General features: G+C 40.9%; 3 protein-coding genes and 1 pseudogene across 3 annotated transcripts; all 4 read right to left on the reverse strand.

Moving 5' to 3' along the window:
* Position 1: 1 nt before the first annotated feature.
* Positions 2-11,299, reverse strand: LOC139283328 (odorant receptor 131-2-like). Its single transcript, XM_070903325.1, has 6 exons — positions 11,154-11,299; positions 10,716-10,856; positions 8,015-8,279; positions 7,534-7,880; positions 691-912; positions 2-5 (listed from the first exon to the last, which is right to left on the reverse strand). Exons 1-6 carry the CDS (start codon positions 11,297-11,299, stop codon positions 2-4), a joined length of 1,125 nt encoding a protein of 374 aa, XP_070759426.1.
* Positions 11,300-14,067: 2,768 nt separating this feature from the next.
* Positions 14,068-16,336, reverse strand: LOC139283339 (odorant receptor 131-2-like). The gene is made up of 4 exons (XM_070903337.1): positions 16,146-16,336; positions 15,715-15,853; positions 14,842-15,267; positions 14,068-14,316 (listed from the first exon to the last, which is right to left on the reverse strand). Exons 1-4 carry the CDS (start codon positions 16,334-16,336, stop codon positions 14,068-14,070), a joined length of 1,005 nt encoding a protein of 334 aa, XP_070759438.1.
* Positions 16,337-18,345: 2,009 nt separating this feature from the next.
* Positions 18,346-20,613, reverse strand: LOC139283089 (odorant receptor 131-2-like). The gene is made up of 3 exons (XM_070903043.1): positions 20,566-20,613; positions 19,775-19,894; positions 18,346-19,164 (listed from the first exon to the last, which is right to left on the reverse strand). The coding sequence occupies exons 1-3, from the start codon at positions 20,611-20,613 to the stop codon at positions 18,346-18,348; spliced, it is 987 nt and encodes a 328-aa protein (XP_070759144.1).
* Positions 20,614-21,603: 990 nt separating this feature from the next.
* On the reverse strand, positions 21,604-24,019 carry LOC139283329 (odorant receptor 131-2-like; annotated as a pseudogene).
* Between the last annotated feature and the right edge of the window lie 2,227 nt (positions 24,020-26,246).

Consider the following 26,246-nt stretch of genomic DNA (forward strand, 5'->3'; position numbering starts at 1 on the left):
GTTACCTGGTAGAGACACAGTAGAGATGAGTACAAACATAAGATAAGATAAGATAAGATAGACTTTATTTATCCCACAGCGGGGAAATGTACAAGTCACAGCAGCAAAGACAGAAAGGTGCAGAAAAACACAGCAGACAGCACTGTCAATAAAAACCAGTATTTTTTTTAAAACAATATACATATAAAAAATACAGATATAAGAAATATGGGGGACAAAATAAATATATACACGGGAAATATAAATATGTACAGATGTGCAGATTTATGTGCAGTTAAACAGTCTCATAGCAGTCGGAATGAACGAGCTGCTCAGGGCCCCCACAGTCTCGTGCAGGGGGTGAGAGGTGTTGTCCATGATGGATGTCAGCTTGGCTAACATCCTCCTCTCCCCCACCTCCTCAATGGAGTCCAGCGGGCAGTCCAGAACAGAGCCGGCTCGCCTAATCAGTCTGTTGAGCCTCCTCCCGCCCCCCGCCCCCCCCCCCTGCAAGTCCGGAGCAGTTTCCTGCACACACCAAAGGACCTCAGCCTCCTCAGCAGGTGGAGGCGGCTTTGGCCCTTCTTGTACAGGGCCTGAGTGTGGTCAGACCAGTCCAGTTTATTGTTCAGGAGAACACCCAGGACTTTGTAGTTCTCCACCACCTCAATGTCCAAACCCTGGATGTTCACCGGTGTGATGCTGCGTGACTTCCTCCTGAAATCGATCATCATCTCCTTCATCTTGCTGGCGTTGATGTGAAGCTGGTTGATCTCACACCAGCCGACAAAGTTGCTAATGACCTCCCTGTATTCCAGGTCCTTCCCCTCAGACACACATCCAACGATGGCAGTGTCGTCAGAGAACTTCTGGAAGTGACAACTGACGGCGTTGTGTCTGAAGTTCGAGGTGTAGAGGGTGACGGTAAGCAAACTGGAGGGGGTCCAGCGATGTGCTCACCAGGGGTCGCAGGCCTGTAGTGGTTGAGTTCCCTGGGGTGCGACGTTTTGGGTACCGGGACCACGCAGGAAGTCTTCCACAGACATTTTAAAGAAAGGATTGGTGGATGGCAGAAAGAAGATCTTTACATCGTTTCGGGATTAAGTCTTCATCAAAAGCGGTTGTTGGATGTTTGGAAAGATTCAGCGAATGTGTTCCCATATTTGATATATACATCAAATATTGCATCTCCCTCTTTATGACGGCTATTCAACTCGCTTTCCAGTGTGGCCGTCTGGAACAACTATAAACACTTTAATTTCCAACGTTGGCGGACAACCCTAACCCTAACCCGACCGTACAGGAGTAGACACTAAGACGTGGTACAGGAAATAAAAAATAAGTTAAATTAATAAAAATAAGTAGGACATGCAGAAGTTCGAATTTTTAGGGCATTTTAGGGAAACGAGGGAGAAAGAGAGAGATGAACAAATGTCTCCGGCTGGATTCAAACGACCAGCCATATTCCAAAGTTCACATGAAGTTAATATGAGGCAGCAGTCTGCGTTTCTTCCAACGTTTTAGGGGGAAATTCAAACTTCTTGTTGCTGTCCGTCCACTGCATCTCAGCAAGGAAACACAAAGAGGGACGTTCATATTTCGTGTTCGTGTGGAGATCTCGCTTCCTTTTCTCATTCAAATCTAGTTTCTTCAGTCTTCTGATGTCCGTTTTATTCAACGGCGTATGATGTTCTGAGGACATGTAATCTCTCTCATGCAGATTCAGTTACACGAGAGCTGCTTGTTACTGTATACAGCAACCACAATCCTCCAGTGAGACGTCAGTACTGAGTTAGAGTAACGCTGAAATGAAAAATAATCTTTGCCCTTTGGACTATAACTCATTCAAACTTTGTGTCATATCATACATGTGGTGGAGGTGCTGTGTCCCAAAATATAAAGATAGAACTAGTGATTCTATATTCTTTCTTGTTGTCTATTATTGTCCCCTAAAAAACTAGAACTAACATTGATATATCTTCTTCCTCTGTGCCACTGTTGTCCAAACGCTATTAAAAACAAGTTGTTTCCTTCATCACCTTGAACACACACACTGTAGTTCATTTTGACTCACAAACACTCACTAGAGCACCAAATGTGGATTCATCCGCAGCAGAAAATAATCCCAAACAAATGCACTATTTCCTCCAAACAGGAAGTCAGAAAGTATTGAGAGACACATGGTTGGTTTTGGTCTTTTCATGGGACACAAATACAGAATGACACCTGCCTTATGGTTACTAGAGATTTGGAGTATTTGGAGCAGAACATAGTTTCTGGATGTGATTCAGATGTCGCCCTCTCTTTTCTCTTCATCTCCAGCCGAGTCAGCAATCACCAAAACCCAGATGAAGACTTTCTAACAAGGATGTGATGTAGGCTCTCTAATTTCATCTACTCTGCTAAATGCACTTTCAATTCCAGACGACCAGACAATCCTTTGATGTACCGGACATTTTAATGTTTACTACAAAACACAATGTGCATTGGTTGAGAGCCAAAAGGCTTTTACTGGACTTCAGATCTTTGCAGAATGAATATGTTTGAATGTTTTGTATGTGTAACGAGCCACAACACAAATTTTAACTAGATTAAACTGAGTTCTGCTCAAAAACACTTAAATGATCGTGTACTTCCTGTCAACATTAACCACTGGTACAAGCAACTTGAAAAAAAAACCACATAGATGCAGCCAAAACAGAAACTAACTCCCACGCATGCTCAGCTACTGTACTCTCCGTACAAACACCCACATAGTGTACACACGTTCACAATAAAATTACACTATGAAACCACTCAACAGATGAATAAATAACAAAGTTCACATCCAACTGTGGAAAGATTATTATACATTGAAAGTATCAGTCAAGTTCTTTAGTCGCTCTCCTTCCCAAAGGCCTCAAATGTTGCCTAAAATATTATTTACAGTACAATGTTAATAAAGGAAACATAATTCAGTGCAGTTCAGTTGGCAAATGTTGGTTTAATATTGCTTAGCAACAAGTGAAGTTTCAGGGAATGAAGATGGTATCAGGATCATAATTTCCATATTAGTTTTAGTTTTAGTTTCTGATCAGAGTGATGCCTCCTGGTGTAAATATCCAAACATCAGCAGCTGTTGAACATGTGGCTCTAACAGGAGGCTACCCGTCCATTTGGAGGCAGCAGTAAGTGCCCTGCTTCAGGTAAAGTGTAGCTGTAATGTAATGATGTTACAGAGAGTAGGAAATGGCCCGAGGAATCACAGACAGGTGTTAAACTAATGTGGACTTAATGGTGTTTTAACCAGAGCAGTCCGGCCTCATCTGTCTCTGAATCTTTCACTCTCTTCCTGCCGGTATTTAATCAGATTTTTCTCTCTGCAGTTCAGTGATTTGTGGACATGTGAAGTGCATACAGTTAACTGGTGCAGCCGAAATCTGTCTTCATGGAGGTGGGTGGCGGGTGTGTATGTGGGAAGCATGTTAGCACTTCTACTCCACCGCACCTCAGAGGGAGATATTGTACTTTTGACTTCACTGCGTTTATTTGGTAGCCATAGTTACTAGTTACTTTGAGGATCAATATTTTATGTATAAAACTTCTAAAATATATGATGCAATGTTATAGACTGAACTACCCAACAGTATATAAACCAGTTAAAATCAGCTCCACCTGAACTTGCTACACAGTAATACACGAGTACTAATAATCCGATAATATAACACTGACATAAATATCTGGTTCTTCAGCTGCTAAATGCTCCGCTATGTTCACCAGCTCGTCTCTAACTGCGTTCCTGCTGTTTGTTGCCGTTTTCTGTCTATTTGTTGTCTTTTTCTGTCTCTTTCTGATTGTTTTCTGTCTCTTTGTAGTCGTTTGTAGATGCTTTATGTCCTTTTGCGTATGTTTATAGTGTTCTTCTGTCTCTTTGTAGTCGGTTTGCATCTGTTTATAGTTGTTTTGCGTCTGTTTGTAGTTGTTTTGTGTCCTTTTGCGTCTGTTAGTAGTCTTTTTCTGTCTCTTTGTAGTCGGTTTGCATTTGTTTGTAGTTGTTTTGCGTCTGTAGTCTTTCTGCGTCTGTTTACAGTTGTTTTGCATCTGTTTGTAGTCTTTTTCTGTCTCTTTGTAGTCATTTTGCATCTGTTTGCAGTGGTTTTGCGTGTCTTTGTGGTCTGTGGGGTTTAAGAATCAACCGTTGTTCAGTTAAGACTAGTTCTTGAGAGTTATTTTTACATTTGGAGAGACGTTCAGACTGTCTGCCGGCTGTTTGTCTTTGAGTTGTTCTCTCAGTCTTATCTCTACTGTGATTTCTTTCCTTAAAATGGACATACTGAGAAGCTTTTGTCAATGAAATTGAAAACTTGGAAATCTCTAGAATATAATAGCAGATTGGTGATTATTCTTCTTACAAGCGCCAAACAAAAGGAAAAGAGAGTAAATAACAGTGTGACAACGTGCCTCTCTCTCTCTGTCTATAATTACATGGGGGGCCCATGCTGAGCTCTCGGGGGAGCTGCCATGCTGCACATACAGAAATAAAGTTGATCTATAATTCAGCACAAGGAAGCTCTGCGGCTGGAAATCACAGCGGTGGAAAAATGCACCTCCAATAACAAACTCCCTCAAACACGTTCACACTGAAGACACTGAAAGAGCACAGAGAAACTCCACAGACTCGGGAATCCCTCTGAAAGTGTGCGAGCAGACAAGTGTGACATGAATTCATTCATCGCAGCTTTGGTCCGGTTATTAACAGCATTTCGTGTTGCATTAGGAAAAGTATTATATCTTTTATTAAGACTCACCTGTGATACTCTGTCATCACCGGGTCAGCATCCTCCTCAGATGTCACATTCACCCCATGGTGCGTTGATCACTTTTGTACTTCCGCCACTGAAAAGCACTGAAGTGTCACGCACGAGAGCGCGCGAGCCTCTGCCGCTGAACACTTCACGGACCCTCCGTCCGTCTGGAGAAACAGAGACGCAGCTTCCCTCCATCTGAACCACTCTCCGTCTGTCTTCTCTCAGAGGCAGTCTTCGGCTTTTTCCGTCACATTCCGGAACAGGATCGCGTCTGCGAACCAGAAATACCTTTAATATACTCTACGTGCATAGAGTTGTTTTTATGAGGTGTTTGCGGCGCTTAGTGGTTAATTTAGAGGAAGTTTAATGAAAGTCTTTATCTTTATGTGTCCATAGAGACTCCGTCTGCTGTGGTCAACAACACGTTTGAAGTGACCTTGTGGCTCTTAGTGGAGCTGTATATTTCCTGTGGCATCACTGTAATATTCCTGCTATCTCACTGCTGGGACTTTATGAGTGTGTTTGTGTGGCCCTTAATGAAATTTTGTGAACTCTCAGGTGTCATTTAATGAACTCCTGCTTTTTTTTAATTACACTAATATACCTCTAATATCCGCAGAGACAAACTGCTTTGCAAGGAAGTTTCCTAATAACTTGTACAGCTGACTTTTCACTTCTTCTCATTAAGATAAACTCTGCAGAGCACAAGCGCTTCCTCTCCAACGCCAACAGTGGACATTTTAAAAAAGGCAATCAAGCTGTTAAAGGTCCTCTTGATGGAATAAAATATATTGTTTCATCTGCCTCTGGGACATCTTCCTTGCCCTCTGGGTCTGTGCCCGCTTAACCTGCTGTCAGTCCCTGAGTGGCTCTCTGGTCTCCCCTGATTGTGTGAGTGGAGTTTTTGTTTTTATTTTTACCAAACAAAAACCACAAAATGTGAACGAGGTTTTAGAGAAAACTTTCCAGACCAGGAGTCTTAATGATCTCCCATACATTCAGGCATGTATTTGTTTATTTAGGAATATCTTGGGTGGCTGCATTTCATAGACTACTTTGTGTATCTGTGCAGTGATGGATCCATCTAGTGGCCAAAATCTGGTTTTGCATCTTAATGTGGTCGCTCGTGTGCCGTCAAACAACTGTTATCTTTCCTGCTGTACTTCTTCATGTTAAATGGAGACATGCTGACAGTTAAAACGACTCAGTGAATGTTTATACAATAAGGTGATACAGTGGAGGTGTTATATTTACTACAGTGTGTAATATTTTAGTTATAAAACCTTCACCGGTCATCTATCAACTTAATGTGAAGTCTACGGTGCCTCTTCACTGTCGCGGTAGCAAACTAACATCAGTCACTGATTTTATTTGCTCAAACATGACATTTTATCAAATATCCATATTACAAAGACAAAAGTGCCCCCAAAGAGAAATAAGCCATCAGGTCCTTTTTTTTAAGAAGAACCAAAGTGTAGTGTAGTAACAGCTGTTCTGTAATCAATCCAAACATTTATTTATTAACATGTAGGATTAATATTTAATGAACTAACATACCCACTCCTTCCCTTTTACACAAGCAGATCAGGAGTTGTCGTTTTGTATATTATGAACATTATATATGCGGTAAATCAGCCACAGTTTGTTCAGCTTATTAGTTTATGGATATCGTGCAGTAAAATCCTGGTAGCTTCAGTTTGACAGACAGGTGAGCTCTGATGTCACAGTGAAATGGCTGACTGCAAGATGGTTACAGAATCTCAGGTAAGAGAAGCACATTACCTGAGTAACATGCTGCATTACCTTCAGGTTATTATCCATTATTGTGAAAATATATCATATCAGAATCAGAAATACTTTATTGATCCCCGGGGGGAAATTGTACAGTACTGGTGCTCCCATTCAAGATTAGAAAGCAGCATAAATTTAGAAATAAAAGAAATACAAAATAGAAAAATAAGAAATAGAAAATAAAAATATACACATTTACAATATTTAAGTGAAAACTAAAAAAAAGTATGTTTTTAATTATTCATTGTATTCTTTTTATTCTGAGTCAATAAACTAAAATGTAAAATATCTTTTTGAAATCTGAGAAAAATTCATATGATACAAGTCCTGTTTTAGTTCACTCACAGTGTAAGCAAACATTTTGCAGAGTCAAACTGAGAAGTCATACAGGATGTGCACACGTACACAACTGTGCATATTAGCCGTTCAACAAAGTTGAAATCACACCTTCGCCCATGCTACTGTACATACCCAAATCTACGTGGCTGTGCTCAAGCATTGATTTTATTAATGTAGGGTCTTTCCCTGGGGTGTTGGGATATGTAGTGTTTGTCTACATTCAGTCAGTAATAGTTTCAAATAGATGTGGCACTGTGGGCCTGTGTATGTAACAGTGACTCATTATAATCTGTTTTTCTGATGCTTTAGATGTTTTTATGTTATGTTGGTTTTTTTGGATTCCTGATCCTTTTTTTTTCACAGTTGAAATGACAATTCAATTAAACTTGAACTTGAATAGTATTATATTTTACGTTTTACATTGTACTACTGCAGTTCATAAAAATGTACTGTATGTACTATTATGGATTGTAACTTTTAGAAATTCTTTTGAGACCCACCTGCAGCTTTTACCCCTTAAAGGTAAAATTTGGCATCAGAGCATTTAGTCTGTTTTGCAGGTTTTAGCCCATTAAAAAAAATCACAGGTACAGTCTTTACAAGTCTACATTAAGGCTGTAATGACACCTGTTTGGACCTTCTGCGGGTTCCTATCATCAGGTGCAGCCTGATGTGGCTGCTGAACTTCTTGTCTCTGACGCCGTAGATGAGCGGACTGAGCAGACGTGGAAGCACATTGGTAAACAGGAAGCTGGTGAAGAGGATCTTGGTGCGGTCACGGGGCCAAGTGGTGACTAAAATGAGGTTGATGAAGGGAGAGATGAACGACAGCATGCAGATGAGGAGCTGGACTGCGTGCAGTAGGATAGTGTTGCAGGCGTTTCTGGCCGAGGCCTGGTTAGAAGTAGAAACTGCCCGAGCAGCGCAGAGGACCTTCAGGTAGGTAATGATCACAGTCAGGAAGACGACGGTAAACAGAAGGACCTGAAGGAAACACGTGAAGAAGACACTTTAATGTGCCGCTTGACATGAGTAAAGTCACTAATGAAATTAAAACAAAAACAACCCGTGGAATACACAGTAAACAGAAATCAATGAAATAACAATCAATATTTCACCTGAACAACCACACCTTGGGCCTTGTGGTACGGCGTGGTGTACATGTAGGAATGGTAACAGACGATGCTCCTGGAGGGGACAGAGAGGGGCTGGGTGGCGAGGAAGATGATGACATCTGAGAGGGCAGGGATGACGGAGACGCCCCAGATCAGTGCAATGAGAGCGTAGGCTCGCTGCACAGTACAGACCTGGACGTGATGAAGAGGTCGACATACAGCAACATAACGCTCGACCGCCATGCCAGCCAGGTTCAGAGGGCTGTTCCTGGATAAAGACAAATAGAAACACACAAGATCATCCAGATTTACTGTACAAACTCTAAAGATGTGTGAACATCTGCAGTGCCCACATCATTATTTCATTATTCAGAGGACATTTTGGGTCAGACATAGATGTACCTGACCTTTCACCTAACTGCCCACCGCAACATGAAGCTGCAAATGTTCTGCAGGCAGGAATACGTTGCATTTAGCTTTCTGCACACTTAAAGGTTTTATATGGAGTTTTCAGAAAGTCGTTCTTTTTAATTACAACGGTGGCCGTGAAGTCAACGGCAGGCTGTTGGCGCGAGCGAGCCACAACAGTGAAGTGACATCCACCAGACTGATTTACAGTCATATTTAGAATAACGCAACTATCTGTAATGTTCCTATGTTTTATTTAGACCATTGGCTCCGTGATACAAACTGGCTTACCGTTTGCAAGTTACTTCATCAGCTAACGTTACGAAGCAACCAACGCCAGATCCGTGCCATATGGCTAAGTTACTCACCAAAACCGTCTTGGTAAGTCTTTCCACTGTTCCAGCATCCACCAACTTTTGGTCGAAATAAATCCATAACCCACCGAGTTAGAAGTGAAAATGTTCTGTCTGTAACGTGAAACAGTCTCCTGGTGCCTCTCTGGGTTAGCTCGCCGACCGAGAGCCCGCTTCTGAGCAGCGGCTCTCTATCAGCCAAATAACATGACAAAAGTCGCCCCCTCCCCAAAAAAACCCCAACCCTATAACGTTAACACACGTTTTCTTTGTACCGTTACATCATTTATTGTTGACCAAAATAAACAACGCTTGTGATAATACGCCAGTTTAGTATCATGGATCTGTTATCATCAGGTAGTATTTGAAGTTATTCAGTTAGCTAGCTAGCAGTTCGTCCGCCTTAACTTTTATAAACAAGCTAGCCCGCCAAAAGTCTTGTCATGTCACCTCAGCCAGGAGGTGGAAATTATGGAGGAAATGTCTCCGCTGCTCCTGTTGCTCCTCCATTACGGTGTTTGCCGGCCGTTAATTATGTTGGCGACACTACTCATGTTCGTCGACTCTGTTCGCCAGCCGTTAATCATGGTGGCGACACTACTCCTGTTCGTCGACCCTGTTCGTCAGCCGTTAATCATGGTGGCGACACTACTCCTGTTCGTCGACCCTGTTCGCCAGCCGTTAATCATGGTGGCGACACTACTCCTGTTCGTCGACCCTGTTCGTCAGCCGTTAATCATGGTGGCGACACTACTCCTGTTCGTCGACCCTGTTCGCCAGCCGTTAATCAGGGTGGCGACACTACTCCTGTTCGTCGGCCCTGATCGCCGGCTCTTAAGCATGTCGGCGACACTATGCGTGTTTGTCGACTCTGTTCGCGCACCGTTAGCGAAACCTGTTGGCATTAACAGGAGTTTCCTGTCCTGCTGTAGATAATTGAAGACCGTGAAGACGGTCCCCAAAGGATTTTCTCTCCATACTGAGCTCCAGGATCATCAGGCTGTAAGTACCGTTATCTCCTGATGTCTGCTCTGGCTGTCTTATTTATTACTGTCTGCTGGTTTCTGCTCATATGATCCAGTTCTGTGGTCCGGTGGTACTGTTTGGTACTTGACTGAGGGCATTTTTGCCTTGGTTGTTGTTTGGAAGGTGCATTCATGCTGCTTTTATGCTGCTAATTGAAGTTGTGGTGGAACATGGAAACTCAAATTGAACAGTTATCATTTTCACTTTTTTCTGCACATTCTTAGTATTCAGTAGGAGATGAGAGAAATCTTCAGACTGAAAGCAATTGATGTATAAGACAGCTTGCTCTTTTATTCTTCACATCAGATTTACATCCTGTTAAACTCGTGTTAAGATCATGTTTTAAACTCTGTTGCTCATATCCTTGTACTGGTGGTCAAGCCCCAGTTGTGCCTCATGTACTCAGAGTCACAGAGCTAAGCATTAATACTTCTAAATATTACACCACTACTAATAATGTAATTCTCATGCAACACATGAGCTAGATGACAGGACAGGATCATATGAGCAGAAACCAGCAGACAGTAATAAATAAGACAGCCAGTGGCTTCAGCAAAGTCACAGATGTCTATATATATAATTTTTATATAATTGCCCAGTAATGTTTGAAAAACCAGAAGGTTGTCAAACAACATTTACCGCTGATCTTAAGGTATTTTCAACAAAGACTTCTAAACAATTGGATGAAAATATATTGTCGGCTGCACCTTACATTTTTTTTTTAACCTGTTTCTGGCTGATACACAGTTCATACATTTCCTCCTTGAAAGAACCTGTCAAGTTCAGATTTGACAGACACACATACTAATACTAAAACATGTACTGTCTGCAGTGGAAATAGAGCCAAGAAAACCCCCAAAGCACATAAGCAGAATAATTGCGTGAACACATTCTGTTGAACACAAACACAAACCTACTTGTTGGTGGTGACTAAGACGAACAGCAGGAGGCAGCAGGGAGCAAAGCTCATGCCAATGGTGTAGGTCGTGATCTGCAGCGCCACGGAAACTGTCAGCATAATCATGTCGTTGATCACCAAATGGATGTAGAGCACATACCTGCAGGAGAGGAGAGTCCAGTAGTTAAAGGAAGGAGAGTCAAGGAGACGAGAGAGGAAAGGAGGAGACAAATAAACAAGATGGCAACAGGGTTTACAGGGGAGAGCAAGAGCCAAGAGATTTCATCATGTTGAACTCGGCTTCAAGTTAAAGTCACTAAATCAGTCACGACTACACCACAGGGCAAAATATATCAAGTTACACGACCAAACTTTGACCAGTTTAGCAGTTTTACTGTAAGCATGTTCACACATTTGTCATATTTGCCAAGGAAATCACACTGGGCCTGTCTATCACCTGGGGTCTTTCTGGAAGACCTGGCTCTTAAAGTAGGTGTAGACAAAAGCTCCATTGATGCAGTTGATGATTAAGCCGAGAACAAAGGTGATGAAGTTCTTTGTGAAAGCCTCACTGAAGCTGTCCAGGCGTCGGGTTGAGTTCATATCGCACCTTGTCCTGCTCGGTGCTGCAAAACCAAAGCTCAGTTCAGTCAGTACAGGAGACACAATCCATAGTTATTGTTTAGTCAATCAAACCCCTTCTCAGTTTAGGTCTACAAATTAATCAGAAAGTATCATTTAGATTAAACAAATAACTTGGAATACACTGACTGATTTCACCTTTGACAATTTAAACATTTCTAATTAAGATGGAGGAAATACAATATAAAACAAACTAAGATGATTTTAAGGAACACTGGCAAAGATAAAATCAGAACAAAGGAGGATCTATGATTAAATTAAAACTGATTTATAATCATATATGATTTGTATGCTACATTAAAATGTCTTCCCATTTATCTCTGATTTATCAAGAACAAAAATAAAAGATCACACCCCCATCATTCCGTTTTGTAATAACTGGCACAATCAAGGCTGAACAAATAAAAAATAAAGGAGAAAAAACCTCCAGACCATAACTAGATTTAGATGAATTGTCTTTTCTTTTTTTATTTCTTTTAGCTTTATTAGTGTCTGTGGCAGGAAGAGTAGCTTCAGTCTTATTTCTATTCACACAGAAAAATCTATATTTTAAAAGACAGCAAATAGTAAAATCAAGCGATGCCTCTTTATGAAATGTGGTGAGATGTCAACAAAATGATCCCTCTGTAGTGGTGTCTAACTTTTGAATGGAAAGTTAAAAAAGATCAAACTTACTTTAACACCATGCTGGTCTGGCTGATGATGAGACACTTGGCTGAACTACTGTCTGTAAGTGGGAGCAACAGGAAGAGATGCTATTATATGGATTTCCATGCTAAAGATGTAGTGACATGATAATCTACCTCAGTCCCACCTCTCCAAGGAAATCTCATGTCAGTATTTGAATTTTAAATGTATTATGTTGAGTACATTTAAGTTTGATTCAGTGGTTGTAAAATACTTCTGATCCATTATGACCCAACACCAGCAGCCAGAGAGTGTGACCTCACACCAAACAAACCAGACGTCTGAGAAAGTTAGACAAACGTTTATTTAACTGGATTATATTACTTAATGTTCTGTGTCTTGTTTGCCTGGACCAACCTCCAACCTCCGGGTCTGAAAAGTAAAGCCAATGCAGAAGTGCCTTAAACCTGCTTTCTTTCTGATGGCCAGCAGGGGGTGACTCCTCTGGTTGCAAAAAGAAGTCAGATTGCATAGAAGTCTATGAGAAAATGACCCTACTTCTCACTTGATTTATTACCTCAATACACATTTGCCTAATGAGTTTATGGTCTCAATCGCTAGTTTCAAGTCTTCTTCAATACAGCATGATGTTCATTTAGTAAATTATGGTCCCGTTTAGAGTAAAATAGACGGGGTATGATTTAGGGTAGGGCTACCTTGTGATTGACAAGTAGAGACCTGTCCATCAGGATAGAGGCATTCGGTTTTACTAAAAGACACTGTAGGAGTCGGCTGTTCATGTTTTCCGGTAAATACATTTACAAGCTAACTTTGTTAGCAGCTCCTAGCCAGGAGCCAGGTGCAGTCAGGTTGCTGGTACAGGTAGGCGTACAAAGTGTCCTCGTGTTCTCAGATCCCCAGCTGAAAACATTTTTTTATAATATTTTCAGGTTTCAGGCTGTTGGTCAGAAAAGATACTTGAGGATGTCACCCTGGGCTTGGGACATTTTATAGACAAAACAACCAATTAATTGAGAAAATAATTGACAGATTAATCAATAAGAAGAATAATCGTCAGTTGCAGCCCTAAAATACTGTACAGTTCGAATGTTATTGTTTAAATGTATCTATGAATGAGAGATTTTCAACAGTCCGTGAGTGATCTTTACTTTGCATCTAATGAGGTAATCAATTAGCAGTACTGTTATGATGATCAATAAGAAACGTGTGAGTCATGTTCTTCATATGTGCATTATTTCTTTTTGATAAACATCAGTTGTCGAAGCTCCCCTCGCAGGAACTCTCTGTACTGCTGTGTGTTTTTTTTGTATTCCACCAGCCTGCAGCAGTACTTCAAATACTGGGTTCATTTGTAAAATGATGGGTTTTATGTTTTGGGACTTTATGTCGAGGTTAATGTATCTGACCTCTCTAAAAGAACTGCTGGTTCTGTTGTACTGCTACTGACTGGTATTCTGGCAAAAAATAATAGTATTCCTCATTTATATATTTGACCTGCTGTGACTGTGATGTCGCCATATAAAAACTAATTTTGCAGGGAGGGGGCTGTATCTAAAACATGGTTGCTGGCACACTTTGCACTGACTTCTGTTTGTGGATTAGTGGCATATTTTCTGTATGCTGTACACCTGTGTTGTTGGTGTAATGGCCCTTATGTGAAGGCTTAGCTGCAAGACTGAAACATCACAGTTCCCATCATGCTTTGTTTAAGGTGCTTTATAAATAAATATTACAGTATACGACACACAGTTTCTGAAGTAGTACTCAGTAGTAACAAAGTGCGTTAGCAGCAAATAGATAGTGGGAGTATAGTTTCAGTGGGAGTTTATCCATTCATCCACTTTCTTATTAACATTATTTAAATATCAGCATAAAAGCTGACTTTCTGTAAACAGTGTTTTATTCTGAAAAACTGTTAACAGTTCCAAAACTTGTCTCCATGGACTCATCATAAGCTCACTGTACAGAAAACCGTAAATGCAAACCAAATTAATGCAACAGAGCTATAAAAACTGGGGATCACATCATACTGAAGTGAGCTGAACCAGGAGCTCTCGTTGCCTGATGTGATGTGATTTCATCTACAGGTTCACTTTCAGTGACACCGGTCTGACCCTGCTGACGCTCTGGCTCCGACGAGCCAGGTACCGGGTCCAGTACTTCCTGAACTGCTCGTCCCGAAAACCGTAGATCACAGGGCTCAGGAAACGGGGGATGATGTAGACGACCAGGAAGAAGATGTAACGAATCTCCAGACTCAGACGGGGGAAGAGGGAGATGAGAGCAGCCTGAAGGGAAGGAACCACAAAGGCCAGCATGCACAGCAGCAGCTGAAACACAAGGACAGGCAGAACAACGTGAGTAGTTAATGATGGAAATATCCAACATTTACAACAGTAAACCTGTATGATTCTCAGGTCTTCCAGCTTGTGCAAACGTGATATGAAGTGCAGAATTATTTTTCATGTGTGCAAAAACCTTGCAAACAAACTGACTAGTATTGATTACTGAGCTGTCAATCCATCCATCCTTAATCATATACAGTTGGATTAAAAGGACAATATTTGTGTAATCCAGTCAAGATGAATCTGAAAGTGCTCTGAACATGCTCTAGCTCCAGATACTCAAATGTGAGGATTTGCTATTTTTCTGTGTTTTTATATTATTGTAAACAGAAAATCCGGGGTTTTGGACTATTGGACTTGTACATAAATGTAAGTAATTATTTAAATGATGGCTGCAGTTCTTTTAGGTGTGGCCTCTGTTGATGCTGGTTCAGTTGTACCATCATTAATGTTCTTAGTTGCGCATTTGCTTTTCCACCTCTGACATGTAGAAAGTTGAGATATACCCACCTGCACCCCATGCAGCAGCACAGTGTTCCTCGCTCTCTTCACTGAGGCCAGGCCCGTTGAGGCAGCTCGTGCTGTCAGCATGATCTTACAGTAGGTGTAGAGCAGCGTCAGAGCCACGAAGGAGAGGTACACCCCGTCAAACACACAGTTCTTGTAGTAGATGGACCGCTGGCGAAAGAGAAGCGGGTGGTCGCAAAAAATGGTGGTGTGGAAGAAACTTAGAGGCTCGTTGATGATGGTGATGAGGAGGTCGGTGATGGGCGGGGTGAGGGTGAGGATGAGGATGACACAGATGAGGAAGAGGGTGCGAGGGACGGTGCACATCTGGGTGTAGTGCAAGGGGAAGCAGATGGAGATGTAGCGCTCCACGGCCATGCCGGCCAGGATGAGAGGAGTGGAGCGGGTGGTGAGGACCGCTGTCATGATCTGAGGGAAACACAGTAGTGGTGTTGTGGTTGTCAGATGAGTGTGTTAATGGAGGAGGGATAGAAAAGATGAAGATCCTCGCTGCCGCTCCTTTGTTTGTGAGAGCTGTAAGTTTTAGAAATGTGATCCTTCACGGCACTGGTTATTTCTTCTGTTTGTAAAATCAGATGTGTGTAGAGAGAGTTCACACCGGACAGGATGTTGTGTTTAAGATACATGGCTTGTTTGGGAAAATAGGAAGTGACATTTCTCTCTTGTCTTGATGTCCTTCCATATTTCAAACATTTTAGCACTCACTTATGACTCTGGACCCTGAAATTTTATGGCTTGTGTTCTTAACTTTTGCAGAGTTGGAGACCTCAGCTCCTGTTCACACCTGACATGCAAAACACGTGAAAGGGTTAAGCAGAACTCGGTGGGCATAAAGTTGATGCAGTAACGACTTACCAGAAAGCAGCAGACAGAGGCGTGGATCTTCCTAAAGATGTAGCTGCCCACGTAGAGGGCTGTTACAAGGCTCAGCTGCAGAGCGTCGTTGATCACCATGTAGATGAACATGATGTAGCGAGGGTTCTCATAGAAGAGACTAGGGTCAAAGATTAAAGCGAGCGGAGAGAGATGGAAACTAATGATTATTATAATTCAGCCCTGCTCTACCTCCCACTGCACCACCATGCTGCCACCACGTGTGTCACAGATATGTTAACAAACAGGAGAAGTTTATGTCCCACAGCCACAGAGAGACTGGTGGCAGAAAGAATGAACTTAGAGTAATCAATAAATGCATTTATACGTGCTGCTGTTTATAATCCACAGTTGGAATCATGTTAAAGGTCACAGGGTTGAGGAGTTATGCATCAGTCATTGTGGCTGTCTACCTGTGCCGTAGGAAGGTGTGCACCATGCTGCCGTTGATGATACTGAGGGCCAGCCATACCAGCATGGCCACTATGTTCTTGGTGAGAGCATTAGTGAAGCTGTCTTTAGGCAATGCCACAGCGCCCCCTGTCACTGCAGAGCTGGAATTACTCATCAGGAGGTCCAGAGAGGAGTTGAGCGTCACCAACATCTTGTCCTCTCGATCTGAAGGAACACAGAAATGAAATCTGATGTTTTACAAACAATTGTATTCATGTATTGTTTCAGGGATTCATTGTGATTTTATATTAAATACCAAACAGCTGTAAGATGCACCACACAGCACATATTTTGATTATATGAGTACATGAGTTTATTTTTATTTTTTACAAGAACATGTACGTACAATGTACGTAAATAACTTATATTCTAAGCAAGTGACACAAAGACTTGGGGCGTCAGGAAAACAGATGACTACAAAAACTGCATGAAAAGCTGAAATTTACTTTGTTGTGGCAAAATTATAAAGGCAAAGTTATGCTGACATATTTTATGATAATAAATATAAAGACATCCTAACCTGGACACACCTACAACCACAGATGTCCCATTCGCAATTTGTCAGGAGTTCATGGCTTTTAAAATGAAACTTTGAAATCTGCAGGAAGATCAAAGAAAACACATTTCGTGTGAATCATGAAGAACTTTTAAAGTGGCATTAAAACATTTCAGTCTGGAGTTGCTGTCTGACTCACACAAACAAAACACACACAGAACATCTGGATGCTGATTTTCACATTTCGTTACAGCTTTGCAAGGCTGTGTCTGCAATGAAAATGAGAAATGCATTAGACCAGAAACAAACTCTTTATCATAAAAATGACATGAAAATAGTAATAATCTAGTTTCTCTGTTCAGGCATCAGATTCACATTTAAATATCTGTAATATGAATAAAGACAGAAAGCTTTAGTAACGTGTACAACAGAAACCTTTTTCAAACTTTTTAAAAATAAATTAACACATTTCCTTTTAATAGTAACATCAGTATCAGCTGTATCCCAAAGCTTTGAAGACAAAAAGTAGTAGTAATAATAATAATAATAATAATAATGATTCTGTATTCAGTTAATAAACTGATGGAGCTGCTCTCACCTGCTGAGGCACTGACTCCTCTAGCAGCCTGTCTCATATATAAGGATTTGTATAGATGCTTGTATGTGTATGAGTGTGTGTTTGTGTGTGCGTGTGTGTATTCATCAGGTCGCCATAGGGATAGGGTTAGGGTCATGATGTCACAGGTTATGTTATGGATCCCTGTAATGAACATTAGGAGACATTTGATCGCTGAGCCAATGAGGAAGATGAGCGGAGTGCATTCAGGATTTGACTTTAACTTTTTTTTAATTATCTCAAATCTGACTTTCTGATTCATATAGAAGAGTTTCAGTCATGAATCACGAGCTCAACCCTGTCAGTGTTGACTGGGTGGACAAATAAACCACCAATCAAAATAGACGTGAAATGTAAAGCAACTATCAACCATCAAGCAACTACGTAGCTACTACTACTCAATCACAAACATTTTGGCTGGTACATTTTTAGCCAATGGTGAGGCGGATGGGTCTGTATGGTGAAGCTCACTCTGTCTCCAGCACACTTGCTTGTCATTTGTACACTAATAAATGACATAAATAATGATGATATTAATAATGAATTTATAATTTATTCAATCATTTTATTGAACACAAGTTACGCTCTAGTGATGGACAGGCTGTGTAGCTGTTAGAAAATGGTTTGTGTTCTCTTCTGTTTGAGATCCATGTGAGTGTGGTAGCTTGCAGAGCCTCTGTTAGCTGTTATCCATCCCGGTGATGATGATGATGATGATGATGACGATGATGATGATGATGATGATGATGCTGTCACCAAACTGGCAGCTCTCTGTGGCTCCATTCCTGTTGTCAAGTTATTTGTTCCAGTGACAGCTAATCTTTAATTTCTATCATTTACAGACTCGATTAGAAGAAATTAGATGATTTTCTCTGTTGCCTTTGTTTAGGCTGAAAGCACCGTTATATTTTCTGTATTCTTTATTGTAGCAGATGCACATATAAAATACATAAATCCTTTTTTTCTGCCTATATATATATATATATTTATATATTTTATATATATATATATATATATATATTTTCAAACCCTCTTACTATATAATGTGTCACATGTTGTCTTTGGGACTCAGGGGGGCCACTGGCTGCAGTTTGACCCTGCACCTGTGGCTCAGAAAGTACATCTTGAGGTACTTCCTGAACGTTTTGTCTCTGACGCCGTAGATTATGGGGCTCAGGAAGCGCGGAAGGATGTAGACGATCAGGTAGTTTGCATATCTGATTTCTAGGATTCGGCCGGGGAAGATTAGATGCAGAACTACCTCCACATTGGGGGAGATGTAGGAGAGCATGCACATGGCCAGCTGGGCCCCGTGGAGCAGGATGGTGTTCCTGCCTCTCTGGGCTGACATCTTCTCTGTGGAGAGGGCCCTGGCTGCAAACAGGATCCTCAAGTAGGTGAAGACCAGAGTCAGAAACACACAGGAGAAGTAGATGATATCAAAGGCTTGTCTTTTGTGCGCCAGGATCGGGTCTTTGAACACGTTCTGGCGCAAGCAGAATACAGACTCGTGAAAGAAGCTCAGGGACTCAGTCGCTAGCGTCACAAATAGATCTGTAATGTCCGGAGCCACGCATATGACCCAAATCAACCCGATGACAATGTAAGTCCTTCTCACTGTGCAGATTTGGGGGTGCCGTAAAGGCTTGCAAATGGCAATATAGCGCTCTATGGCCATGCTAGCTAAGTTGACCGGGGTGTTTCTGGTGGTGAAGACCGCCACCAGGATGAAGAAGCAGCAGAACGAGACGTTAATCTTGTAGAAGATGTAGCTGAGGACAAAAAGTGTGGTCGTGACGGTCAGCTGGATGGCATCATTGATCACCATGTGGATGAAGAGGATGTAACGAGGGTCTTCATAAAAAACCTGCAGGAAGAAAAAAAAAGGAGTGAAAAATGTAGTGACACAGTTGGTTAGATACGACAACAGTTGACCAGAGTCAGCTGGTGGAGGAAAGGGAAAGAAGGGGGTCATTATCTACGGCATCTATCTGGAAAACAAATCATTAATTGTAGTGTAATAATAGTAATTGTTAATCTACATGTTATTGGACAGCTTGAAGACAGACGGGAGAGAGCGAGGGGACAACATGCAGCAAAGGGTCCAGGCTGGTATCGAACCCGGGCTACTGCAGCAAGGACTCAGCTTGTATGGGACGCACTCTACCAGGTGAGCGACCACGGAGCCCAGCTTATCAGTTCCAAAGTGGAGTGAGAGAGTCAGAAGTGTTTACATGCACGGAGTAACGAGTCTATTCGGCTCCTTTTTGCCTGATCTGTAACACAATCAGCAGCTCTTTGGCATCTTCTTACTGGAAGCATTTAAGCACAAGAGGACTGTATTCGCTGCAAGAGAGCAGCGAATAATGCCCTCATGAAGCAGTAAACATAACTTCATAATGTTCCATATTTGAGTCCCTGAATCTAAATGTATGCAAGTATTAAGAAAGTAAACATAGTAAGTAGTGTGTGTGTACCTGGTGTCTAAAAAAGGTTGCAACCAAAGTGCCATTGATGTAACTGAGGATGAGCCAGACCAGAACCACAATCAGGTTCTTCACAAATGCTGTGGTGAAGGTATCTCTGACGAGCATGAACTGATCCAGCCATAGAGGGAGCCAAAGAGAGAGAAATAGAAATTACTTTCAAATGCAATGAATCATCATTTATCTTAAGTCCATCACTGTGTTTCTATCAGCTGATCCCCGTTTCCTTGTTTAAAATGTACACTTCACAAGGTAGAGAAATGCATCAGGCGTAATACTCTCATCACAGTGTGAGTCTTGAGACCTTAAAACGTATTTGTCTAATTAAACTCTTACACATCAGTTCATTTATCAGCTCATGTCCATAGACACACTGTGTTTCTGTGAATGTGAGCTGATTGCTGTCAGAGGTGGAAAGGAAGTCAAGACTGTCCTTCATCTGCAGAATCTGCATGAAACGGTTCAGACGTTTACTGCAGGTTCATTTTCAGGCACACAACTCTTCACCTATAGAGAGACAGAACATGTACGTGACAGTAATCTGGAACAGGACAGGACTAGACATGGATTCAGTGTTAGAGCCATAACGTTTGGCTGCTGCAGGGATTACATTTATTTAAAAAAAAATACATTTTAGATTTTAGATGTGGACACAATTAAGAAAATCATGGTGACAATTTTGATTTGATTAGAAGAAGAAGTCTTAGAAGACTTTTGATAATTGCAATGATGACATTTAGGAACTTTTCACATCATACAGCAACACAACTGCTTCACCAGACCTGATAAGGAAATGTCATGTTGCCTCCGGGATCCACTGATGAGCTCATACTAAGATCTGAGGGGGAGAGAGAAAATAAACAATACATAAAATACACATCGACAAATGTATGAAGGAAATACCCTCAAACTGCAGAATATAATCAATTACTAAACTAAATCTATTTACAATCAATCAAAATATTGGTAAATTCAATATTTAGTATAAATACAGCACTTCTATGATGCATCCACTCTACTCTGACTACATATCTGAGAACTCAAAAGCATGTAAAATCATCCCTGTTTTTGTTATTTATTTTGTTATTAATTTATGCTTTTTAGTTTTTTACAGAAAATCACATAATTAATAACATGATTTTACCCTAGAATGCAGTTATCCAGTTCTCCTGCCTCATGGCTATAAATCTGAGATGTCTTTGTCAGATTTTATTTTAATCTTTACATACAGCAGAGACCTGAAGGGGATCTGAGACTGTGTGTTTAAGTAGATCGGATCATTTGCTAAATACTTAAATTAATAGAAATTAAATTTCACGACATGCAGCGTTCTGCCATTATCCCCTTTTCACCTTCAGCCTGATTAATTATTTCACGTTTATTAACAGCTAGTGCGTAATGGCTTTCAAATGTGTACTTAATAGCATTATTTATCTCGAGGTGTACATTATCAGAAAACCCATCGAACTTTTGCAAAGCACAGTCAGCTGCTGAAACATTGCTGCTCTGCTGTATTTCTCAGAACAAAACACATGTAAATTAATCACAAATGATCACATTTTTAAACAATGTGTAAAAGTGACGTTAGACACGGAGCTTTACCTTAAATGTCCTCTAAACACAAATACAGCAGTCTTAGCAGCCCCAGTGTGCCTTAAGAAAATGCATGATTTTACTCAAATCACTATCAGGCAAAATAAATTATTATTTTATATTACATCTAATACATTACACCTATTATATAAATATATACATGTTTTTTTTGCATTTTCATTTGAATGATTTAAATCTCAATTTATATAACTCACATTGTAATGTCATTAAATTTTAAAGACTTCAGTCGGGAGCTGCCTCACCACCATCTCTGTCCTGTTCCACCCACCTGAGTCCAGGTCTGACACACAGGAGGCAGACAGCTTCACAGACGAGCCTGTATAAACACTTTGAAACTGGACTTAATTGATTTTCTTGTCATCCTCCTCCTCCTCAGTGTCCAGCGAAAAACATGATGATGATGATGATGACAACGATGGTGAGGTCAAAGTGCTGCTTTTCATCCTCTGATGAGACTTTTCTTTTATTCACTCTTTCATAGATTTTTGGTTTCCTTGCATTAGAGCAGTGTCCTGCTATGTATTCAGGAATGTACGGCTGCATCTATGGCATAGAAGTGGTTGAATGCTAACGCTGGCTGTTGTCAGCTAATGGGTTATCTAATATGTTGTTTTACCTTGTCTGTACAATATTTCTATCCATCCAATAGTTGTTGATATGTTATTGAGATTGCAGTCTCTGCAGCCATGCCTCCAGCGTGACTTGTATCATTGTTGCTGTCATGATGGTTTTACAACATACAAAATATCATATATCTCAAGATTTGACTAATCTCAGTGACCATTTTTGAAAAGAAACCTGAAAAATGAGAAAATATTCACTCACACTTTGATCTGTAATATTTGTTGGAATTTATTTGTTGTAGTCATAGAACCTTTATATTTTAAAATGATGATGAAAATGATCATGCTACATACTGTAATGCAGATAAATGATTGGTCTGCAGATGTTACATAATACACACGTGTTGTCACTGCAGCTTCACAGCTTCTGGGTGGTTGTGTACACTTCACAAAGCAGGTGCCGCCTCACATATGTCCTGAAGGTCTGGTCTCGTAGTCCGTAGACAATGGGAGTAGCAAACCGTGGCAGGATCTGGACAATGACATAGCAGGCAAAGCGTATGGCCAGGACCTGTTTGGGCAACAAGTAGAGCAGACCTTGTTCAAACATGGGTCTCACATAACTAAGCATACATAACAGCAACTGAAAACCATGCAGGAGAATAGTGTTTCTGGCTTTTTTAATGTCTAGACTTGCTTCCTTGGCAGCAAACAGAATCCTGAAGTAAGTGTAGAACAGTGTGAGCCAAACCAGGACGAGACAAATAATGTGTGAAGTATCCCTCTTCTTCAGGCTGTAGGGGCTTCTGAACACATAATCTCTGGCACAATAGACTTTAGAGTGAAAAAACTGCAGCGGCTCTGTGGCCAGGAGGATGAAGAGATCTGGTAGGAGAGAGAATGCACTCGCAACCCAGATCAAACCAATCAGGATGTAGGTTTTCTTCACGGTACAGATCTGTCCATGACGGAGGGGGATGCAGATGGCGATGTAGCACTCGACTGCCATGCCAGCCAGATTTAGTGGAGTGTTGAGGGTGGTGAGGATGGTAACGATCAGCAGGATGAGGCAGAAGGGTACACTGATTGTGTGAAGGGCGTAGCTGATGATGTGGAGAAGAGTTGACAGGACCAGCTGCACCATGTCATTGATCACCAGGTGGATGAACAGAATGTAACGAGGGTTTGAATTGAAGATCTGGAGGATGAAATTAGTATTGATAGTAGTATTAGTATTGTAGATGATTTAGTTAATTATAACTTAGTCATTTGTTGCTTTGTCAAACTTTGATTTTCTTTTCAAGCTGCTTTTGTTTCAGCAAAAAACAACAACACTGACATTAAAAGCAAAACTATACAGTCGGCTTTAATTGACTGGCAGCAAGTCACAATAACAGACCTCATAACTTGAAAATATTTGAATTACTTGCTGATTATAGCAAATTTACCTCAAATAAATGACCACTAAATCAAAATTACCTTACCTTTCATAGGTGGATGTTTTTTGTAAATAACAGCACATGTGAAATCTGTTAATGTCTAGCTTATATGATACGTTTTTACAGATTAATATATAAGAATATGATTCAATGATGCATAAATATAGAGAACATATAAACATTGGAAGAAGGAACCCAAATCAGATTAATGTTATCTAATGGTACAATACATGTGGTTCTGTCCTTGGAGTAACATTTTGTCTTGACTTTTTTATGCTAATCCTTTGATTCAGGTTAATAAAGTTGTTAACACATATTTCAAAATGTAACACCTGTTGGCCTAAGCATGTTTGAATTCCCCTCTTCTGCTGACTCCTGATTCCCGTTTTCTACTTGCACATATCTACTATAGGTACATTGCAGACCTGGTGCTTTCTGAAGGTGTAGACCAGAGTACCATTGATGTAGTTAATTGAGATGCAGAGGACTGTGACAATCACATTCTTGGTCACAGCTCCGGTGAAGGTGCTCCGGCTCCCAGTTACAGTTGAAGTGCCGTTGACGCATGAAAAGTTCATGTCTAAAATGGTTAAATCCAGTCTGAAATAAGCATAGATCATCTTCTAGATTATAGTGTGCCCTCCAAAGTGTCAAGTTTAAAAAAGATTTATGACTATAAAAGAAATAAGGAAAAGTCTGTGGGCTGAAAATTATCCATGGAATAAATCATTCTCCTCTAAATCTTCTTTAAAACACAATTAGCATTTTCCTGCCTCTTTGTGAAGTATGTTCTGGCTACGTCCCAAGCTGTTTCAGAGCAAATTGCACAGCTGGACTCAGTGTTTGCTTTGTCTGAGGCAGTTGAACATAATCCCCTTAAAGTAGCCACTACCACTGTGGGAAGCCAACTGACCCGTATATTACTGAATATAACAGAAAATACCCTTCATTACACTCAGCAATTCAGCAATATTTGTCAATAATGAATCTAAATCACAGAAAGAAATATACATAATACATATTATATAATGATATATATTTGCAGTCCATACAGTATCAGTCCAGTGTAAGAAAAGCAGTAACCAGGACAAGACTGTACCTACCCAGCAGGACGTCACACAGCACCAGTTTGTTTTGGCCGTTGATGCAAGGATCTTATATATGTTGATGGGAGACATTGGGATTATGTTGGCTCATACTCTGTGTGTGTTCATGTTGGCATGTGTGTGTTTTAAAGGAATAGTTTCACACTTTGGGAAATACGAATACCAAGAATGAGATTAGGATTGAAATCAACCTAATTTGAAATGCGGAGCTGGAGCCTGGATGTGGTTGGCCTAGGAGGAAACATCTACCCTGGCTCTGTCCAAAGTGGGAAAAAATATGCCTATCAACCCCCCTAAACCTGACCAATTAAAAGTTGGATCGCTTTTGTTTAGGGTTAGGGTTACACAAACCGGAACTGTTAATCTGTATGCAGCCAGGCACAGTGACTGTGCAGCTGCCTGCAGTCCTGTTGTCACAGTGGATTTGCCAGGTTTGATACAACCGTGCTTGTACAGAGGCCTATGCTAAAACCTGTGTTCACTTCATCTGGCAACCCGCGCTATAAGTGGAGACTTTTTTGTTTGCTTACGAATTTATGCTCAAAGCAACACTAGCTGTTTCCCTCTGTTTCATGTCCGTATGCTAAGCTAGGATAACCCCGTCCAGACTCTGTAGTAGAAAGTGAATGTATTTTCCAAAATGTCGAACTATTCCTTTAAACCTATGCTGTAACTCGGGGTGGATACTGAGAACTCAGTTTTAAAGCTGCTTTAAGCTTTCTTTTTGTAGACACTTGAGGGCAGCAGACACGGAGCAACATTAGTCCAATATTCACTCTTCTTCTAAGTCTTTTTTGCTGAAAACATCTTCCTGCTGTGGTTGGAAATATCATTGATGAGAGTGATGAGACTGAACCACAAAGTACATTTTTGTGGGTTGGAAAACTAAAACAATTAGCTTAAATAGACTATGAAGCTCCGTAGCAGAGTACTGCAGAGTTGTGTTCGTTATTACAAGCAACACTTTTCACATTACACATAGTCACTCGACTAAGTGTCTAGCTGTCCACTATTTAAACATGAATGAGCAGATTGAAAACACTGCTAGAGCACATGCTTCAAGTCCCGAACAAACTGCCTCTTATGTGGTGTAAATGAGGATCAGGCACTGCAGCAGCTGGAAGTCCATCTGTCTCAGTTTTGAGACACAATGCAAATAAAGAGCCTGTAAGGGTTCGTGTTACACAGCAATTTAGGTAGGACAGAAGTAATAGCAGGGAATTCAAGCAGGGGTCATTTTTGCATGAGTAAACATTAATGGTTGATTTCCCTGGCCAGTTCCACAAAACCTCCTTCGTTTTAAGATGGCAAGGACTCTGCCTTTGTATATGGGACGCCAGCTCTACCAGGTGAGCTACCAGGGCGCCCCACATATAGAAACTTAAAGCACTGAATCGAAGGAACTCAACAACAAAATCTAAACAAATGATACAAAAATCCAAACTGATCACTTTAAGGCTTCGGGGAAAATTGGCACTTGATGCATCCCATATGCTTTTAATTGTGTTCTCTCCTTCATGAGGGCTGGAGTCAAAAAAAGTAAAGGGTAAGTGAAAGCAAGCAGAGTAGTATTGCTACCGTTTTGCATTTAACTATACAGTCTCCGGTGACTGTGTTTACTTCTGTAATGTTTACATTATCGATGTTTGGCTGCTGTTGTTCTAGCGGCGTTAGAGAGCGGGGTGCTCGCTGGCTGCGATTCGTTGACCCGAGGCTAGGCTAACATTGTTGAAGCGAATTA

The sequence above is a fragment of the Enoplosus armatus genome, chromosome 3 (assembly GCF_043641665.1).
Source record: "Enoplosus armatus isolate fEnoArm2 chromosome 3, fEnoArm2.hap1, whole genome shotgun sequence".
NCBI classification, from domain to species: domain Eukaryota; kingdom Metazoa; phylum Chordata; class Actinopteri; order Centrarchiformes; family Enoplosidae; genus Enoplosus; species Enoplosus armatus.

Coding starts and splice junctions, on each gene's coding strand:
- LOC139283328 (XM_070903325.1), bottom strand. CDS start 11,299: ATGAACTCAACCCGACGCCTGGACAGCTTCAGTGAGGCTTTCACAAAG. Junction 10,857..11,153: donor GTCTTCCAGAAAGACCCCAG/GTGATAGACAGG, acceptor CCTCTCCTGCAG/GTATGTGCTCTACATCCATT. Junction 8,280..10,715: donor GTCTTAGTCACCACCAACAA/GTAGGTTTGTGT, acceptor GTCTTTATCCAG/GAACAGCCCTCTGAACCTGG.
- LOC139283339 (XM_070903337.1), bottom strand. CDS start 16,336: ATGTTGGTGACGCTCAACTCCTCTCTGGACCTCCTGATGAGTAATTCC. Junction 15,268..15,714: donor CCTCTGTCTGCTGCTTTCTG/GTAAGTCGTTAC, acceptor TGTTTCCCTCAG/ATCATGACAGCGGTCCTCAC. Junction 14,317..14,841: donor TGCTGCTGCATGGGGTGCAG/GTGGGTATATCT, acceptor CTTGTGTTTCAG/CTGCTGCTGTGCATGCTGGC.
- LOC139283089 (XM_070903043.1), bottom strand. CDS start 20,613: ATGAGCTCATCAGTGGATCCCGGAGGCAACATGACATTTCCTTATCAG. Junction 19,895..20,565: donor ACATGACATTTCCTTATCAG/GTCTGGTGAAGC, acceptor TGGCTGGATCAG/TTCATGCTCGTCAGAGATAC. Junction 19,165..19,774: donor CAACCTTTTTTAGACACCAG/GTACACACACAC, acceptor TTCTTCCTGCAG/GTTTTTTATGAAGACCCTCG.